The following is a 22190-nucleotide window of genomic DNA, read 5'->3' on the forward strand; positions in this document are numbered from 1 at the left end:
ATTCTCACCTAACTTCATAAAGTAAATAATAACAAAACCTGAACTAAATTTCACACAGTGGGAAGTAAAAGCTCCCTTTGAAGAAACCTCTGGCAGATGCAGGCTCAGGGAGGGGCAGCCAACTGCCATGACCGATTGGGGTGATAATAGGAAGACAGAACAAAAGACACACTGTTGAAGAGAGCCAGAGATAAATAATAACTAATGATTAAGTGCAATGTGTGTATGAATAGACAGTGAGTGAAGAAGAAACACCCAGTGCATCATGGGCATCCCCCAGCAGCCTAGACCTATGGCAGTATAGTAAAGTTTTAAGCCAATCTTAAAAGTAGAGAGGGTGTCTGTCTCGCAAATCTAATCGGGTGCTGGTTCCACAGACGAGGGTGCTGAAAGCTGAAGGCTCTGCCTCCCATTCTAATTTTAAATATCATAGGAACCACAAGTAAGCCTGCACTCAAATGGTACTATCACAAATTATAGGACAATCCAAACACTTCTTCTGACAAACTAACACATACGCTTGCTGTACTTTATGTGAGCTGATCTTGCTCACAGTTGTGCACAGTCACCTTGAAAAGCTGATTCAGGTGACGTAAAACCATACTATAATGTGCTTAATTTGCTTTAGTCTTGACTAAACAGTAACATATCTTTGAGTACAGTTGTGATCAGACAAAATGAACCTGTAATGACATTCATTAAGAATGGTGTTTTTCTTTATTACACATACACACTAGAGCTCTATCTCTGGGGAACGCTATGTGTGAGCATGGTGCACTCTCTGTATTGTCATTATGAACAGAACAATCTTGGAGATATAGAGTACATTCGCCACTTTACATGTAGATAAACTATAAGAGAGGACTACACAACAACACGCTTCCAAGCAAAAGCAGAACTACAAAATTGCTCAACTTCTACCAAAATATTGGTGTACTTTGAAAGATACACTCAGTGTACACGCAATTGTAGGGTCTTTGCCTTACAATATAAAGCGTCTTGAGGCAACTGCTGTTGTGATTTGGTGCTATATAGTGTGTGCATCTTTCCCATCACTTCATTTCACTTTGGTTCCAGCTAACTATGGAGCTCGTGTTACATTGAATATATCACTACTAAGCTCTGATAGGACAGAAATGTAGAACAGAAAAATAATCCAAGACATTCACTACTACTCACTCAGATTCCTCACAGCTTCAATCTAACCCTGATAGGATGAGTCAGAATCATTGCAACATACTTATTTTCCTGTATTTGTTCGTCAGTTACAATACCACTGCTAATGATGTCTTTTACTGTGCTAAGGCAAGATGATGACTTTGAGGCAAAGAAGTTTAGGAAACTGTCCACAGCTACATATGGGCGTGGTCATCAGCTCTGTTACAGAGCTATTTGCTATGAAATGCTACACATTTGTCAGCTTCATATGCAGGAATCCCTCATTCCACCATTTCCCCAAGGCACCTCATTGAATTGAGATTTGGTCACTATTTGAGTACAGTGAACTTCAATAATTCAATAATCCAACTCGAGGTGATTTGACCTTTGTGACAGGTTGTGCTATCCTGCTGAAAGTATCCATCAAGAGACTGGTACACTATAGGCCTAAAGGCATGGACAGGCCTAGCAATAATCCTCAGGCACGTTGTGGCATTTTAACAGTGTTCAGTTCAAATTACACCAAACTGTGCCAAGAAACTGTCTCCAACACAGTTACACCACTACCAGCTGGGCAGCTGCATTCTAGCCTTACTTCACCAAGCACAATCCAGATCATGAGATGCAGCGGAATAAAGCACACCGCCACTGGACTCTGAAGCAGTAGAGACATGTTCTCTGCCAGATGACCATTGGTTTCTCCTCTGGCGTTAAAAGCAAGCGCCTTTTCTTGGCATGAATACATATTGCTGCTCACAGTATCAGACTTGCCTGAAAAAATTATGGCACAGAGTTTGCATATATAATAACTGCTGTGAAATTTTAGCTTCATAGATCAAATACTTTTCAAAATCGTTTTTTGGTCCATTGTCCCACTTCAGGCAATGTCTGAATATGAATATCTCATATTTATGCTGGATTGAGCAAAAATGAGTATAATATACAAGTAGAATTAGCGTGTTGTATCAGACTACCAACCATATTGGCACTTGCAAAATTACTCGTGTGAAATCAGTCAGTCAGTCTTTATTCCAGACTCACAGTCAATAGAATGGATATTTTTCATTATTTTCACTTGTTTTGCTGTACTTATTTTTACATATGAAAATATTTCTAATGGTACTTGTTGTGCTGTTCACCTTTGTTCTTGAACATTGGTACCAGTACATGTCTTTCCCATTTCTCAGAGATTACTTTCCAAAATTGAGTTATTAAATAATCTGGCCAAGAAGTCAACTGCTATCTCTCCTAAACATCTCCATACCTCCACAGTTATGTCATCTTCTAGTGTTCATCCTCTTCATAGCTGCCCCCACCTAGTCTCTTTGACTTCTTTTTTGCCAACGAAGTAGCTATAACACTGTAGTACTCGCTAAAATGACCTGCAGTGACAGACTCAGAAGTTTTTCAAGTCTGATTGAATATGATATGAGTAAGGCCTTCCTGTCACTTTAGGCCCACAGCAGTTAGTCTAATAAGAAGGCAGCAGATGACAGCTGCTTCACTATCATTTGTTTGTCTGCTGAAGAGAACATGGGCGGATCCACAGCTATGTAACATCGAGACAAAAGGCTAAATGAGAACCTCCCAGAAAAGCAAAGGACGAACCAATATTGGTCATTTTTTTCCTTTCTTTTTTTATTGTTGAATGTAATTATAGTTGTGTGGTGGGCAGCAGCATATTTGTGGAGTCGTGGAGGTCCAAGCAGCTAGCATTTAGTGAGCACCGCCCAAGGAAGCCAGATAAACAGGAACTGGGTCATGGGTGTAGGAAAAGAGACAAATCCTTCTAATATGCACACATCAAGCCCATAAATATACTCCTTGCCTTAAACAATGCCTCCACTACAGAAACAAATCTGAATTTTAAAATCCACATTTTCACTCTGTCATGTTTAGGGGACTCATCAGTGTGTCAAAATATGATGGTTAAATACGCAGGCTCTGCTGTGGGGCAGGTCTTTCCTGCTTCACCCTCTCAGAAGCTGTGAAATCATGAGGACGGAAGGATTAAAAAGGGATCAAATCTAACTATCCATCTGCGTATCCGACCAGTGGTGTAGTGGGAAACCTTTCCTTACAGACATTTGTATAACCTGGAAACTAGTTAATTATAGTGTTACAGATCTGACTATTATTAATAAAATAGTGACTGACTTTAATTAATAAGAGTAGAAAATGGTAAAACATGACTTCCAACAACTAAAGATATTTTGTTAAAGACAGTTTTATGTTTTTCAAAATGATCATGTTTTCTGGAATGGCACTTTTGTCTACTAAAATCGTTCTGAGCATTTCTTCTAGCATGAAGATGACAAGACAACATAAATATCAATGGGAAAGCACTTAAACATATTTGGTATTGTTTAAATACAGCAAGAACTGATTTAACCTACCCAGATTAGAAAACACATGTGGATTATTTAAACTGAATAGGTAAGGCAATTTACCCAACTTCCTTGGAGAATCTTTGAACTGTTTTGTGTCAAAAACCATTAATAGGTAGAGCTGGGACTAATGGTTCCAATTGTTTTAATATTACGCTGTTGCTTGTTTTGTTGAATTCCAGTCCTACACTGGTGGTAACACTGCGTTATTTCTTCCTATTTTTAAATTAGCCATTCTACTATTAGAGCTTACTCATCACATAAATGCATATCATGCAAGGCTGTTAGGACAACTAAACCCGGTGTGCTGTTTTGCACAAGCATTATAACTCTAGTAATCAACTGAGTTCATCAAATTACTTTAAGTACTTTTGTTTTTTGTTTTGTTTTTTCTTATTTAGTTTTGGTCTGAGTTGTTGTGGTGGTGGTGCTTTCCCTGTGGAAATCAGTTTTGTCTCCACGTTTCTTTACTTTTACTGCCCCTGTGTCAGTCTGCAGCCCTACTGTTATCACCATTGTGGAATGAGTCTAAACAATCTGACATTTACTGGATATATCACACATATCTGAAATAAAAAATAGCCACCTGTCTAACACTTCTGTCACCATGAGCACCGTCACAGGTTTATGCTGTGACCACTAGTGCCTAAAAAACCTCTCCTTGCAAATAACAGAATAAAAGCAGGACACCTTGAATTTTAAAACAAGCTTAACTATAAAGTTTGAGGATCTACTGTAAGAACCAGTAGCTTTGGTGAGACAACCATTTCCACTAAAGGAAGCAGCACGAGGAGGGAGAGAGAGAGAGAGAGAGTGCACTACTTCTTCTGCACAGGTGGAAGAGAAAAGAGGGCAAATCTTAGGCAGTCATGGATGAATTTATTTTGAAAGGGAAGTCAAAACTGTTGTGCTAAGGTAAAAAAAAAAAAAAAAAAAAAGAGTTGTGTATGCTGTTTATACAACAGCACTATTAAGTAAAAGCAAATATGGATATGCCAGTAAACATGCACATCAGTATTCAAAGCTGTTGAACGAGCTGTGATGTCACTCATGTCTGAAACTCAGAAGCAGCAGTTCCTGCATAATCTGCATATAGTCTACTGGGAATCAACTGTTCAAACAGGGAGACTCGCACAGGGACACAGAATCTACTCCGCACAAAGTCAGCTCCATGCTTCACAAGGCCAAATGAGTTTTCAGTGGCCTCCATTTTTCTGTCTGCTAGCAAGCCTCGGTAGAACTCATTGTTGCTTCTAATCTTAAAGCTCAAGGATTGTCAAATAGTGATGCAATCAATTTTAGTTATTAAACATATCGTCCTCCTGCCCTTGATGCAGTCCCTTTCTGGAACAAATAGTGTGATAAAGAGAAATTGCTGACATCCACAGAGCTGTCTTTATGCAAGAATTCTAGTTTATTCCAACCTGGAGTAGACCCTGTTTATATGCTCTTACAATGGCTCATAAAGTCGCATGCTAATTTGGTTCTATTCACACAAATCTAGAAGAACTTGCCAGCTGACCAAATCATATATTCAATCAAGTGAACCAGTATGTGCCATCTGAGCATCCAATGCTGTTAACCGTTAGCTCTCAGAAGCTGCTGAGTGAGAAAAAAAAAAAAATAATGCACTGAGTGGAATGTGTTGATACAGGACTTGGAAAATCCCCTTGTGACCAAGAATTAGAGTAATCCCACCTGTGGAACTGGAACTAGTGAATCTGAAGCTTAGACAAAGGCTGTTATCCTGTATATGGTGTTAACTGGAAGAAAAGACAATATCAAGAAAACCTATAGCAACCATGCAACCTGAAGAACAAGCTTGCATCCACCGAATCAATGCCCAGCAAAGTTGTTATATTATGTTACAGACCAAAACAAGCACAAGATGTGTGTTTAGACCCTATGCTAACCGCCCTTGTGATGAAAACATACTCAGAACATGCATGTAGAAATATAATGGTGTGGTTGTTGGCAGGTGGAGAGCAGCACATTACAGAGAGTGCGCTGGTTTGACAGCCCTGCTGACCACTCAGTAAAAATTAGGATTAGGAGGAGGATTCAAAGCAGTGCAGCCTTGTGATTCCCATTAGCATGGTTGGAAGTTTCTTTTTCAGCTGGCATGCATGGCAGGAGAAGAAACAGTCTTTGTACTGCTGAGGATAGCAGATAAATGGCAGCTGTCAAAAACACAACTACAGACTACATTACATGCCTTGATTGAGGGCTATTTATCTGTTAACTACAGTTTAATGAAGTTCATTGGTAAAGAAAAGCTATTTATGGCATCACTTTCCTTCATACTTTATTGTCAGTGGCCAGATCTTTGTGAAAATCGTTCATTTGTCAGTTTATGGTTCTGTGACAAATAACAATATTTATAGGCCCGATTAATCAGATGAGTTATAGGTATTGATCGTTAAAGGTGCTGCCACAGACTGTGGTTCTTTCCACAATGAGACTGAATTATGATAGAAAATGAGATTTTATACTATATTTGCTAACAGACATTTGAAATCTCTGCTCCAGTAAAAGCAGCCAAACACAGATACTGCCTACACTTTATGTTGCATCACTAGAATTCACAGGAAATTCTAGTTCTAGCACGGGAAACAGTAAACAAAAAACAGATAAATTCAGTGTGACAGAGGTCTGGATCTTACTATATCCCCTAACACAGCCACATGAGGCTAAACGCAAGAAAGCATGGCTGATTGGAATCAGTCTCACCAGACACACTAGGACAATGAGTAGATCCAGACTTAGTTGAATGCCTCTAAATGCCTCTGGACAGCCAGTAAGGCCTTTACTGCATTGACAGAACCAAAGTAACAATTCTGTGGTTCTACTTTTGCATTTGAGACACCATTTTTTCCCATCTTAACAATGGAAAATGGCTTCCATGCAAGTAAGACCTCCAGCACAAGCTAGATGAAACTCTTGACGCTTCAATGTGGCACGTATATTTTATTCTGTACATTGTTAAGACATAACATTGTTCATTGTTTTGTGAGCTTTAGAAGCATTATAGTTGTATGAGTAGTTAGACATTTGGAGCCTCAGTTGGGTACTATATAATGTCTGTTAAGGTAACGGCAGGAGGAAACAGTTTCAAATACAAATAGCCAGCATTTCATTATTATTTTGGTTTATTAATTAGCTCTTTCCTTCACTGTGTGACATTGAGCGGTACGGAATGTAAAATATTTCATATTCATTTTTGATTGCATTAAACTACTGCATGAGAGAAGCAAATGAAAATCATTGTTTTCAGAGATCTAACACTTAGAACTCAGCAAAGAAGCCATCCAGAAGCTAGATCCTGCTTGCTCAAATACTCTGAAATAGAGCTGACCGGACTGATCTAAATATCGATACCAAAGATGGTAATTGTATTGGATCAATACTTTGTTTCTCTTTTCTAAGTTCAGTATGTAACCCACTGAATTGTGTTAGATAAATGTATTTATTTTTTTAGAAGTGAAAAAATATACCTAAAAAACACCTGAAACTTTTGCGTTGACCATTAAGTCTATTTTATTTACAGCCTATAGCACATTTAACCAACAGGCGTTGACATAAACTGCTTTAGAGACAGGAACATTTCAGGTCTCCTAAAAAAAACAAAAAAAACCCAGATGAAATCATCAAACTGCATTTTGAAATTATTTGGGATCTCTTTGTATCCTGTGTTAAAGCATATTGAAATATGCTTGATTATCTGAAACAGTCAAGTGTGACAAATATGCAAAAATAAAAATAAAAAAAGAAGGGAAATACTGCTCTGTATTGTTGCATAATACAAAAACGAAAAAACAAAACAAAAGTTCACCCTGTCATTACTAGGTTTGGCTGTTTTTGTATGTCAAAATAATCCTGGAGAGAACTTCAATGGCAATTAAATGTCTCTTACTGTTTTCTTTCAGAATGTGCAGAGAGTGCAGCAGAAGCGCAATGGGAGCAAAAGGGTTTTCTCCAAAAAAAAAAAAAAAAGTTATTAAGAAGAAGTATACAAATGACAAAGTCACTAATTCAAGAGAAAGTGAAGTACAGCGATGGGATGGACCAATGTAGTTTTTTCCCAGGTATAATTTGATTCCACTGTTTAATCAATAAGCGGTATTACATCAGTCTAAGAGACTGGAAATCTTTCTGTGATGGCAATATGAGTTCTTTCACATGAGATTTGTGTCCAGCCAAAATAACATGTATATCAACAAGGGAAAATCATATTATTGTTATCAGCCACAATTTTTATAATAATATTTCAGTTTGTTTTTATGAACTCACATTTGTCTGACAAAATTCAGAAATAAGGGGTAAGGGGTAGCCCGTCTCTCTTTTTATTCATCTTTAGTCATGAAAAAAAGATTTTTGAACTTCATTTTTTTTTTTTTTTTTTTTAAAAACATGTCCACTGTAGTGACCACTATGCGTAAAAGGGTTTAAAAAAAAAAGAAAAAAAAAAAAGATAATTTTCCATCCTTGTTTTTCAATAGGGTATCATCATTGATGATAAGTTACCCAATTCAAAATGTGACTCTATTGCTACACGGCAGGAGCAGCATGACCTGGTTTATACACTACTGTTTAAGAACACACCAATTTTTCCAGTTATTTATTGCAATTACTTAATAGTGGTCATAGTAAGCAAGTCTCAGTTTCAACTGGAAAGAGAAGACTTTGAGCTGCAGGTTTGAAAGGACGAGTTACAGCAATAAATTTATTGACACATTTATGACATCGCTAAGATGTCAGAATAAGACAAAGAGGCTTGCCTGGGCCATTAAACACCGCCATTGGACTACTGAAGACTGGAAGAAGGTATTATGGACTGATGAATCAAAATTTGAAATCTTTAGTTCATCAGGCGAAAGGATGGTTCCACAGTGTGTGGCATCAACCGTCAAACATTGAGAAGGAAGTGCGATGGTCTGGGGCTGTTTTCCTGGATCCAGGGTCAGTGACTTTTACAGAGTGAGAGGCACCCTGAACCAAAACAGCTACCACAGCATTCTGCAGTGCCATGCAGCACCCTCTGGCATGTATTCATCCATAGAAGAACACTTCTCCAACTCCCGACGCATGTGGCAAGGACTCCAGACCATTACAGACTACAGGACCACCAAACCCTCCCCCACATCCTCTGATGCCTCCTTCCTCAATGAGCTCAACAACTTTTATGCTCGTTTTGAGCGAGGGAACCCCACAACCACAACCAAAACAGACACGACGCCAGACCACCAACCTCTGACTCTCTCCCCCACCGATGTAGGAGCGGTGCTGAGCAGGATCAATGTCCACAAGGCTGCAGGTCCTGATGGCATCCCCGGGCGTGTTCTCAGAGCATGTTCTGGGGAGCTTGCAGGAGTGCTCACAGACATATTCAATCTGTCCTTGGCCCACGCTGTGGTACCGGCCTGCTTCAAATCCACCTCCATCGTCCCGATACCCAAAAACCCCAACCCATCTAGCCTCAATGACTACCGCCCAGTAGCACTCACCCCCATCATCACTAAGTGCTTAGAGCAGCTGGTCTTAGCACACTTCAAATCCTGTCCCCCCCCCCCCACCCCACCCTGGACCCCCACCAATTCGCATACCGCCAGAACAGGAGCACAGAGGATGCAGTCTCCATCGCACTGCACTCTGTCCTCTCACACCTGGACAACAACAACACCTAAGCCAGAATGCTGTTTATAGACTTCAGTTCAGCGTTCAATACAATCCACCCCTCACAACTCATCAGGAAACTGACAGACCTGGGCATCAGTTCCCTCATCTGCAAATGGTTACTGGACTTCCTGACCAACCGCCCCCAACATGTCCAGCTGGATAACCGCTGCTCATCTACAATCACAATGAACACCGGTGTACCACAGGGCTGTGTGATGAGCCCTTTCCTTTACTCCCTCTTCACCCACGACTGCAGACCTGCTGATGGTTCCAACACCATCATTAAGTTTGCAGATGACACCACGGTGATTGGCCTCATCAGTGACAACGATGAGACCGCCTACAGGGAGGAGGTGGATTGTCTGGCTGAGTGGTGTGACACAAACAACCTGCTGCTTAACACCGAGAAGACTAAGGAGCTCATCGTGGACTACAGGAGGAATGCTGACCCACATCCACCCATCCACATTAAGGGGACGGCTGTGGAGCCTGTGAGCAGCTTCAAGTTCCTGGGAGTCCACATCTCCGAGGATCTCATCTGGACGACCAACTGCTCCAAGCTGGTCAAGAAGGCTCACCAGCGCCTCTTCTTCTTGAGGACTCTGAGGAAGAACCACCTGTCCTCAGACATCCTGGTGAACTTCTATCGCTGCACCATCGAGAGCATCCTGACCAACTGTATAACAGTCTGGTACGGGAACTGCTCTGCCTCGGACCGGAAGGCGTTGCAGAGGGTCGTGAAAACTGCCCAGCGCATCGCCGGAGCACCACTTCCTGCCATAAAGGACATCTACAGGAAGCGGTGTCTGAAAAGGGCTGGGAAAATCATCAAAGACCCCAGTCACCCATCACATGGACTCTTCACCCTCCTGCCCTCTGGGAGGCGCTACAGGACTAAGACCACCAGGTACCGGAACAGCTTCTTCCCCACAGCTGTCAGACTCCTGAACTCTGCCTCCTGACATCTGACCCACGTTAAACTCATGGACTGAACACACACACACACACACACACACACACACACACAAAATGGACAGCTGTACCCTCAAACACACAATAATAACATGGACTGAACCACCACTCACAACCACTAGCACTTTATACAGCCTCTGTAGAAATTATCCACATATCTCACTTATCTTAACTGCACTACTGTATAGTTCTGTGTAAATAATTATTCTGTACATACGATAATTTTTAATCCTACAACTGTTCATAACTTGCATAGTTCACATTTCTGTATAACTGTATATCTCATATTTCTGTATAGTTTTTCATATTTATATCCTGTACATAGCTTGTACTCACTACAGCCTGTACATACTTATAGTTATAGCATATTCATAACATACTTCATACCGTGTACATTATAACATACCATAATAGACCCATTTCTGTAATATACTTACATATCTATATTATTGCTAATATATATTGTAATATATCTATATCATGGCTAAAGCACTTCTGGATGGATGCAAACTGCATTTCGTTGCCCTGTACCTGTGACATGTGCAATGTCAATAAAGTTGAATTCTATTCTATTTAGGGCTGCACGATTAATCGTTAGAAAATCGCGATCTCGATTCATACTTATGTGCGATCTCATTTCCAAATGACAACGATTTACAAAAAAAAAAAAAAAAAAAAAAAAAAAAAAAAAAAAAAAAAGACGACGACGATTGTACCGCATTTTGATCCGGGACGTAATCTGCATGAAAACAAGCGCTCACTCTTCCTGCTCAACAAATGACAAGGGCGGAGCCTTATACCACGTGATACCAGTGTTACCAACTTAGCGACTTTGTCGCTATATTTAGCGAGTTTTCAGACCCCCTTAGCGACTTTTTTTCTAAAAAGCGACTAGCGACAAATCTGGCGACTTTTTCTGGTGTTATTGGAGACTTATTTATGATGACTTTTTGACGTGAAAGCGCGTATCACTCTTACTGTTAACAAGCAGCGGTGCTGCCGTGGGCACCTCACCCGTGCCAAAGCGCTCACAGGCGGAGGATAGTCCTCCCCCAGCTGCTATCAGGGCAGGACATGTTCACACCTATGCGTCCAAACTGCAAATGAATCGTGCATGAGCGAAGCCGCTGCTCCCACACTGACTGTAACGCAGTCAGATCTTATTTTACTGTTATGCTGTTTTGTGGATCACAAGCTTTAAAACTACTTATAAACACACACACACACACACACACACACACACACACACACACACACACACAAAGTAACTCCACCAGAGTGCCAATTTCGGGTCACTTTTGCCGGTCCAAGCCCGAATAAAGGAGCAGGGTTGGAATTGTGACATTAAAAAACAATAATTGCAAAAAGAAATTTAATTTGTAGTTCTAAATAAACTCTAAATGCATTTAGGACGTTTTATACTGACTGTGTGTTCCACGATGTTATTTCTCTCTCCAACAGGTTACAATTACATTAGCATGACCAATTATGCAAATTAGGCGATGACGTCATTTAGCGACTTCTAGCGACTTTTAGGACAGCCAATAGCGATTTTCCTTACTGAGGAGTTGGCAACACTGCATGATACAGAAGCTGTGCCGTGATGCAGGTCCATATATTAAACGATCACGGTGGCATTACTGAGAGTTGAAAAACTGTCTAAAGTCTTTCATCTTTAATAAAATGATCAGTGTTCTGCTCTACCAGGTGTAACAATTGAGTTTAACATCCAGGCATCCATGAAAATGGAATTTATGACATTTAACGGCGTTAGAAGTTAGCAGGAAGTTAGCTCGCTAGCTTCTATCTAAATACAATATAGCATGTCCTGACTGCGGGGTTTTGGAAACACATTCAAACGTACAGCTCTGCTATCACTTCCAACATAAATGAAGACAGAAAACTAAACAGCAGTGACGTTTGTAGGGTTACTGAAGTTTGGCTAGCTGGTATATAATGATGTGCTACGTGACCGCTAGCGACACAGCTATGTTAGCATAACATAAACAAGCTAACTTTTTTTCCACTCGATAAAAGTTAACGTGAGTGTTCTCGGTGGTCAGGAACAAATGTAATCGCATGGCAGGATGCTGTAAAAGGACTAAACTTCAGCCAGGAGAACAAGTGAGATAATCCATCCACAATACGAGGTTAGTCATTCATATACTGCTGCATGGGCTGTGCTGTAGTTACATCGTAAGGTTTTAAAAACTGAGCTTAAATAAATGATTAGCGGTAATAAAAGCCGAGGGAGGTCAACAGTGATCACTGACTGTTTTAGGAGCTTTTTGAGATTAAATAGAAGAAAATACAAAACATTAAACATGTTAACAACACAAAAGCCATATTAAACGCAGACTACTTTAGGCCCGGAAGTAGGATTCGTCACGTCATCACTGAACAACCGGATTGGCAGGGAAAAAACAACGGAGAACACGTCAGGGATGACGAGAAAGTGACAGGAGAAAATCCGTCCTGGTCAACCACCCGAACATCAATAACGGGAACCTTATACAGCGCTTCCCTATACACGTCGAACTCCCGCAGGCACAAAGAAATTACGGAGGCTATTACTCATCACCTGACCAAAGATATATCAACACTGTGCAAAACGAGGGATTTAGGAAAATGATCAACACCCTAGACAAACGCTACACAGTGCCGTCCCGCAACTACTTTTCTATTGTTGCACTACCTGCTCTATACACGCAGTGTCGAGCAACGGTGGAGACAGAATTTCAAGCAGTACAACATTTTGCGGCAACCACAAAATGTGAGACATTTATTGTTTTTATGTTTATTTATTGTTTTTATGTTCAGTTTCAACTGTTACAAAGTTGATTTGCAGTTAATAAGTCCAATAAATATTTATATTGGAAAAGAAAATCGTGAGAGAATCGTGATCTCAATTCTAAGCAAAAAAAATCGTGATTCTCATTTTATGCAAAATCGTGCAGCCCTAATTCTATTCTATTCTATCCTACAGCAAGGTAATGACCCAAATCATAAGTCCAAGCTATGCCAGAACAACCTCAGGAAAAAGAACAAGATGGTAAGCTTGAAAACATGGAGTGGCCAGCACAGTCTCCAGACTTAAACCCCATCAAGCTGATTTGGGATGAACTGGACAGAAGAGTGAAAGCAAAGCAATCTACAAGGTCCACATTTATTGGAACTTCTGCAACAGATATGAGACCAACTTTCTGAAGAATATTTAATTTTTATTGTAGAAAGAATGCCACGGATGTGTGCAGCTGTTATATCTGCCATAGGTGGTTTAGAATACATTATGGTCTATAAGTCAACTCCATGATTTATTTTTTCACTCCAATTGCTTTTTTTGTACTATGGCTTTCATTTCATTTGTAAAAGCATTGGGATTAACATTTATGAAAGATAACATTTATGCTAGCCAAAAAAAAAAAAAAAAAAGATATCAGCTCACACACAAAAAAAGCCAATGACTTTCTATAACAAAAATCACAAAAGCCAGTAGGCCATTCTCAGACAGGGAGTTTATCAGAGAGTGTTTTGGCAGACTCTGCCATAGCAATATGCCCCGAGAAAAAAATTATAAGCATTTGAGAACATGCCCCTGACAAGATAAACCATAACAAGATAGGTTAAGATCATTGCTGAGAATCTAAAGCTTTTCTGCTTGGCTCTGAATGAGAGCTGTGATGTCTGCAGGACAGCCCAATTACTTTATGCTGTAGATTGGATTAAAAAAAAAATAATAAACAAACCAAAAAAAAACAAGTTTTAGATTACAGGGGAGCTAGCTAGCTAGCTGTCTGCTGAATAAAAGGGACTACTCCAGAGAGTGATTTGTTCTCAGAGGTAAGTGCATGCTATGGTAAACTGACAGGTGTTATAATCAGTATTTGCTGAAATGTGACAGGGAAAAATGTCAGACTTTCAAAGCAGATTTTAAGACAAAGTAAAACAATGGAAATTGATATTTTTGTATTGTATTATACACCAGGAGGTATTTTGTAAATCTGTTCTAAAAATGAACCATGCTGCTGATCTTGTACCTAAAACAGCTAACTCCATCACTGCATGAACACTGAATGATAAGTTAGTCAGTTGCACATTTGATCCTCTACTGCCAGAGCACTTTAAGACAGTATCACTACTGGATTTTTATTCTTCTCTTAATGAGGGAAAGTTTCTACATATATGGAGACAGAAAGAAAAAGTTTGGTGTCTTTGGATCTACCTTTACCCACAAAAGTAGTAGAAGATCTAGTTACAGATCCCCTCTCAATAATCACCTGTTATGCACATTTTTTTCACAATTGTTTCTATTTAATGATGAAGTGGTGATAAAATGTTGGCAATTTTACCATGCCCTTCTCACATTTTCATTGCTTAACTGTAACTACTCTTAGAGGTAGCAATATATAATAAGAAAAAATGAATACCAAGCAGAACTGAGTTCAGCTTATTGGTGTCCTGTAACAGTTCCAGTTTCTCAAGTGACCACTTGGGAAAATTATTTGATCACCCCTGCTCTGATCTTATGTAGGCCTCATCTAAAAATGTGACTACTTCTGTCATCAACAATTAACAGCCCAGAATGACTGTGACTGACCAGTTATGTCATTCTGATTTGACTACTTCTTTGGCTGCCATTTTTTAGTAACTGGAATTTAAAGGAACTTGAAGAGAGAACCCAAATAACCAACTCCTGCTTGGTGGGGAAATTCAGTAGTAATGCAGGCCCAACAAACAAAAGTATAAATGCTGGCAACACTATCACACACTTGCATGGCCGAGGTTATTGGTTTTAACTCAGCAGAGAAGCTTTAGTGTATCTATGACATGAATCACAAACGCAAGGATGGATTACACTCCATTGCACACAAGAGTAGATAGCCAACCAAAACGGAAAAAGAGGGCTAACAGTGGTATTAATTTGGATTTTGGATTTTTATTGCAAAGTATGATAAACTGACAACATGAAGGGCATCCAGTGATTTTCTCCACTTTTAAATCTTTTGATGATATAGATGATGAGATATTCAAAGTCTTTGCAATTTTAATTTGTAGATGCAGTTTTTATGTACTGGTGAACTTCAACCCATCTTTACTTCTGAGATTGGCAACTGACCAGTTTCCACTTACTTTTCAACCTTATTGTTGCACCCTATCTCAACTTTTTTGAAAACTGTTGTACTCGTGCTCCAGTTTAGCTCAGTGGGATGAGCAGGTGAACATATGCCGGGTTCTCCCCTCTCTCTCCCCGCTTTCCTGTCTCTCTCCAATAAAAGCCAAAAAACCCAAAACTGTTGAACTAATCAAATTCAAAATGAGCTAATATTACTCTCAACATGGCACATTTATTTCAGTTTAAAAATGTAATGTTTATTATGTTACTTTGTGAATAAAATATGGGTTTATGGGATTTGCAAACGATTGGATTCTTTTCAGTTTAATTGGGGTTGTAATATTACCACAACTGTCATACAGGGTCCATGGAAAATGGAAACAGGAAGCATAATGTTGCCTGGGAGTCAGCTTATATGCAGCTGGCTACAATTTTGACTTGTTTTACACTAAAATATGTTGTATGTCAACTGGCATCATTAAAAGTATACGCTGTTAGCACTTTTGTAATGCATCCCGATACAGCTGGTAAAGATACTGAAGCCTTTTTTTGTTGTGATTACTAAGTGAATTTATGGAAGTTTATTCATCAGAAATAACAGCATGTTACGCTAAATCGGTCTTAAATTCTTCCAGATAAGTCCTATACAACTTCCTCTGCCCACATACACTCAAATCCACCCATAACTCCCTTGCACCTCACACTTCGAAGCCCTGTGTACAACAACTACATTACTACACAGATAAATAAATAAACAAACACCTTACCTCATATGACCAGACACACTGAACACCTGCAAATCTCCTGACACACCGGCCCACCTCCACATCTTCATGGGTAGTGTACATCTCCTGTAAACACTCTCTGATATGGGGTACCATCCTCTTAAGAACTTCACGGCTCATGATGACGCCTGGCCCACCCATACAGAAGTTCTCCCCAGGCTCCAGAGCCAGTTTCCCAAGCTCATCCCGGGCCCCCATTCCCGTTTGGCCCAGAAAGATGGCCTCACTACTATTGAGGCTGCGCAGGAAGCTCTCGAGCTTCTCACTCTTGATGTAGACATCATCATCAGCCCTCATAAACCACTCATACTTATCCAGGTAATAGTCATGCATGTACTTAAGCATCATGAAGGACTTCTTTTGGGGAGGGTATGAGTCATCTACATTCTTCAGAGCCACTATCGGGATCGGTATGGAGGTGTCAGATCCCTCACTGGAGAAGAACTCCACACGACCTGGAATTGTCTGTGCCCATGTCCTGTAAGGAACACAAACAGACAAAAGGAGAGGACTGATGTTATGATGATATGTCTAAGACCCAACCAAAAATATGTGTGTATTCTACAGAGTACACCACTAGGTACATTCATCTGGGTATTTTGTGGCTGAAACAGATGGCACAGTCATAAATGTTCAACACTGACATCATCAGCATTTAGAAACCAGCGGTTATTTCAGAGGTAGGAAGCACATATTTTAGTGTGAACCCGTTGTGATATTCCTAATTTGTATCATAACCATAATATTCCTGTTAAACATCAAATATTGCGACAATGACAGTTTTAGTCATTTTGTCTCTATATAGCACCACATTGGAGTTTAAAATCAAAGAAGTTATGGTTGAAGTGCACACTTTCAGCTTGAATTCAAGAGGTTTAACAAAATGTAACTGTTTATTAATTACAGGCATTTTTTTGGAGCAGGTCCTGCTTCTTTGGGGGTATTCCTGTCTTCAGATTGTCTTCGGTAACAATTAAAAACAAAACAAAACCAAAAGAAACATCTGCGTGTGTGCCAGAGAGAGAGAGGGAGTAAGAGGATGTGAATGCCTGTGTTTGTCATATAAGGGACTTGAAAAGTGAAGGCGAGAGACTGCAATAATCCCACCCCATGAGAGCCAGAGGCAGACAAGGAAATGCCCAGGAGGCCCCGGACCTCCACCGCACCCAAGAGAACTGAAGATCCGAGGATAACAACCATGCGTCCACAGACGCCCACCGACCAATTGTTTTTTTTTTTAAAAGGTGGCAGACATTTCTCCAAACTGTTGTGATCTAGAAATACATTTCTATATTGAGTAGTACACAAACTGTTTGATTTTCTGAGCAGTGCATAGGGCAGTGAGGACTGTATGTGATGCGTTTCCATATCTAATTCACTTATGTCACCTAAGATGTGCAACTTGGCTAAGGTTGGGCTACAGCAGCTAAACCATGTGGATCAGTCTTCACATATCCTCTGCCAGAACCTCTGGACAGGTATACAAGATCCCATATCATACATATAGTTCTCGTAGGATTTGCCTGTGCAGTAGGTTATAGCATAGGCATATTTTGAGTCTGCAAGACCCATTTTGAACATCCTTTGTCCTATAGATTTTGCTGAATCTGACAGAGTATATAGCCCTGCAGACTGGAAGAGCCAGAGAGTAAACCACTGACCTTCAGACTGGTAGACAATCTGTTCTACCTCCCAAAGTGACCCCATACTAGAGAATATTATACAACTGTACTATGTATGAAAAACTAAAATCTTAATTCTGAAAACAAAAGCATGCAATTTATTTTGTATAGATTCAAATTGTATTGTATTATTGGGAAACAACTTTCTAATGTAAACAAAGGACAAAATAAACAAAATTGACAAATTCAGCGATTCTGTTATTTGCTTACCACAAATAAAAAAAAAATCAATACATTTACATACACAAGAGATCCAATAGTGTCTCAATAAAGCAAACTGTGAGGTTCATCTCCGGATCAGAAGTGCAACTTCAGAATCAGAATACTTTATTAATCCCTGAGGAAATTATGTGGGTTACAGTAGCCCCAAGAGAGTAACAGTAACAGACTAAACTATTTAAATAATACAATATGTTACAGATTTGACAAATTTTAAAAATTTTCAATTCAAACCGCACTAATATATACAAATCGCTCAAATATAAATATCAAGAACATTGACAACGAATATTACAGCGGTGGAATATACATGATTAACATTTGACTCTAACTTCTGAACTTTGTCATGTGCAAAAAGGGTGCAACTATTGCAGTGTTTACAGTGTATTAGATGGAGGAGTTGTACAGGGAGATGGCCACGGGCAGGAATGATTTCCTGTGTGGTTCAGTGGTGCTTTTTGGTAATCTTAGTCTCTCACTGAACGTGCTCCTGTGACTAGCCACAAATCCAATATGGTAACAATGTTTGACTTTGCTGTTCAACTGTTTCTTTAGCCTCTTTACAACAGGGCACAGGCCGTCTGAAAGAAATGTTCATGGCCAAAAGAGTTGGCAACTTGAATTCAATTACTTTAAAAACATGCTTAAAATCCAACATTTTCAACTGTGCTTACTGGTATAATGTCTTTTAGAATAAAATAGGCTGCTGCATTGGTGATATCACTGTCACTTTATTTTGTGTCACAAGGCGCGGACTGGGAAAAAAAGTATACCTGTGCATATAAAATTCTGCATTGTCTGTGAAGGATGGCACTACTTAAGATGTTAAAAATATTTTATGGTGTTACCTGCCTTTTTGGGAACACGCTTTTGACACAGTTTGCAGAACTCTGCTTCTTTGTCCAAATGGGCAAAAACTCTCCACATAACTAAAGTCACGTCAAGACAAGATACCAAACCCCAAAACATCTCCTGATGCATCCAGAGCGTGAGAGAAATCATTTAAGGCATAGGATTAAGTGCTGTATGAATAAGTGTATGTGGCTTCTAGTTAAAAAGAGACCCATTCAAGTGACTTCTTCGGTCTCAGCGACTGCAGGTTTCCCTTTTAAACAGTACAGTTACGTAATGACTAAAACTTGCACTACTGGCAAACAATGCTGTAAATGCTCGTCACTGAAAGAGTGGTACCTGGTACACTCACTGGTGGTGAGTACAGCACTTACAATCTCGCTTAGATTATCTTTTAGTTAGCAGCTCAATTATAAGTGATATCACAGACACTCAGATACTGGTGAATGATTGCTGAGAGTGATAGAATCACTCTCTCCCTCTCTCTCTCTGACACTAGGACCTGGAGATTTAATACATCATTACTGAAAGAACAAGATTTCCTTAAATAATTCAAAAACAAGTGGGTAATGTATTTAGATAATGACCTACCAGCAATATCGCCATGTGTTCTATGGGAAGCAAGAAAAGTAGTAATGTGTGGCAAAACATTATCTTACAGCTCATATAAGAAAAAGAAAGAACCCCACCCCCCGCTTGTATTAGAAATAGAACAATTAAATCATTAGAATATACCTATGCTGCCTCACCACAAGAGCATATATATTATTAACCTGAGAAAACTAGAACTAAAATAAAATGAAATATTTAACGAGAGAACAAAATTTCTGATGCAAAGGCTGCGTTTGGAGGACTTTAAACATGGTAATAAATCTGGAAAATTCCTTGCTAAATAGCTTGTTAAAGCTATAAAAAGAAGAAAAAAACGATTTATTCTATAAAGGACTCCACTGGGAACATTACTCATGATCCACAACAAATAAATGAATCTTTTAAAGACTTTATACAGATTAATTTATACATTACCAAATGGCTGGCATAGTATAAAGGAACATCTATGCCGAGTATGGTCTAGAAGTCCCAAGGTCAAAATGGGATACACACCCTAGGTTGGTTGAGAATGACCAAGCTAAAATCCTGTGAGATTTCCAGGTATAGACGGACAAGCTGGTGATGGGTGACCAATATGACATTGTAGTTGTGGATAAGCAGAGGAAGACGCCCATTGTGATGATATAGCTATACCAGCAGCTTGAGAAATACCGAAGGCTGTGAGACAAGTTAGAGAAGATGTGGACATCTCAACTCTGGAAACAGTAAGGAACAGCCGATCAGAAGAAAGTTGGTGTAAAAGCATAGACAAAAGCTAAATTGTTTGGACAGTCAGTAAGCTGAGAAAAGAAAAGAAAAGAAAAGAAAAGAAAAAAATACCAACAGCTTCAGTCCAAGATGGTAAAGTATTAGTTCATAAGGAATTTACAAGATGTACAGAAAGTATTACTTTTTTTTTTTTTAACTGTCACAAACTGTATATGGTATTATTTATTAAATAAGTTAAGAAACCATGTATGTGCCTCTTTCTACAAACATACATAGACACCCTGTATGTGTGTATCTACACATTATGCCTCAACATCACCACAACCACAGTCGAGTTCTGTGGGAATTACTGGCCAGAAAAGGACAATAAAGATTATTTCAAACTGTAAATCTAAATTTTAAACTTTTTAATGACACTGAAACTGACGGAATATGGTTCCTCTCCAAAAATAAACATAAAAGCAAAAGTAATCTTTAATGTAGAGTGAACTGAAAGGTAACACTGCTACATTTTGTTTAAATACTTACCCTTACAACATATCAGACTCAGACATTATCTTACACTATATTGAACTGCTTTTTGTTCACTGCAGTCACAATTCCAAAACCAGTTTATCATAAAACTTGCACATTTCCCAGATATCTCAACCAAAACATAAATTGTAAATGTTAAGCATCTGAACATGTTAAGCATCATCACTGTGTACTACTAGCAGACCTTCTGTCATATCAAAGGTCTTCTGGAAAACCATCTTGCATCATGGCAGCCATCTTTAAATTTTTCTAGTAGTTATTCATAGAGTTATTTTAAAACATTTGTTAAATAACAGGACATAAAATCAGATGTAAGGGATCATCAGTCAAATCTGATTAAAATTGCTTGAAAGGTTTCTCAACCCTACCCAAAAATAAAGTTTTATAAAGCTTTCTTCACCTGAAAGTTCTTCTACTACCATCTTTAGTTTTGAGGACCATTTATTTAAAAACTTAACATTATTTTTTATTGGACACAACAGACTAAAAGGTTGGGATGATTGCCAAGTAGACTACTAGCACTACTATGAGGTTTAATGTTAGTTACATTAAGCATTCATATAACATTAACGATTGCCAGTATATTATCCTGTGGGTCATATTACACAATGACAGTGCCAGCTGTCTTTAAAAAAAACAAACAAACAAAAAAGTGTAACGTATACATAAGGATAGCAATGCAAAATACTTCCATACCCCAACTCTTATCAACGAATTGTATCAGACCTAATACAGGAGCTTCATTAGTCACCATCTTCCATGTATAGGATAGGCATCTTTTTTCTTCACCATTTTTAAAAAAACAAAACAAAAACAAAACAAAAAAAACGCTGTACCCATGTGCTCCTATCACTTCCAGATGAACTACAGTTTTTGGAACATAGACTGTCTACAGTACTATGGTACTAAAGAAAGATGAGTACTTTCCTCTTTTCTTTCTGCTCATTCAACAGATGGCTTCCAAATCGTAAGCCTGGGTCATGGTGAGAACTTTCTGTTGAAACATTTTTTATTTTTACTTCTCATTGTCCTTAACCACTTGCTCATAAAAGATTATCTGACTGTTGGGTTTTACTCAGTTTTCTCTTTCTTCTAAATTGTAGGGTCTATACCTTTTAATATGAAGTGTCTTGAGGTTGTTGTGAATTGGCACTATGTAAATTGAATTTAATTTAATTGAACTGAACTGGACTTACAACTTTAAAAAGGAATCACCGTCCTAAGCACAGCAGTAAATTAACCAAGATATGGCTTGAAAAGCGAAAAAACAAAAACTGGGTTCATGGTATTACCTTGTACATGTCCAGACTTGAATCCAATTTAAATTTTTTGAGGAGATGTGAAGAAATTTGAAGTGGGCGCTACATGCAAGTAAAACTCTCAAACAACTGGTCACACTTTTCAGCAAGCCTATAACAGAGACTGATTTTTGATATTTTTGTTAGAAAAATATTTTTAAAAGTTAAAGGTTTTTCTATCTGCTTGCCATCAG

At 38.9% G+C, this 22190-nt stretch overlaps 1 protein-coding gene across 3 annotated transcripts in view; it reads right to left on the reverse strand.

Annotated features, from left to right (window-relative positions):
- chsy1 (chondroitin sulfate synthase 1) overlaps positions 1-22190 on the reverse strand; it is a 36014-nt gene that overhangs the window by 12666 nt on the left and 1158 nt on the right. For all 3 annotated transcript variants that reach the window (XM_019355588.2, XM_019355589.2, XM_003459753.5), the window contains exon 2: positions 16074-16569. In XM_019355588.2, the coding sequence (XP_019211133.1) occupies positions 16074-16569 (496 nt within the window). The remainder of the gene's footprint in view (positions 1-16073; positions 16570-22190) is intronic.

This window comes from Oreochromis niloticus, unplaced genomic scaffold, assembly GCF_001858045.2.
Source record: "Oreochromis niloticus isolate F11D_XX unplaced genomic scaffold, O_niloticus_UMD_NMBU tig00001974_pilon, whole genome shotgun sequence".
In the NCBI taxonomy this organism is placed as follows: domain Eukaryota; kingdom Metazoa; phylum Chordata; class Actinopteri; order Cichliformes; family Cichlidae; genus Oreochromis; species Oreochromis niloticus.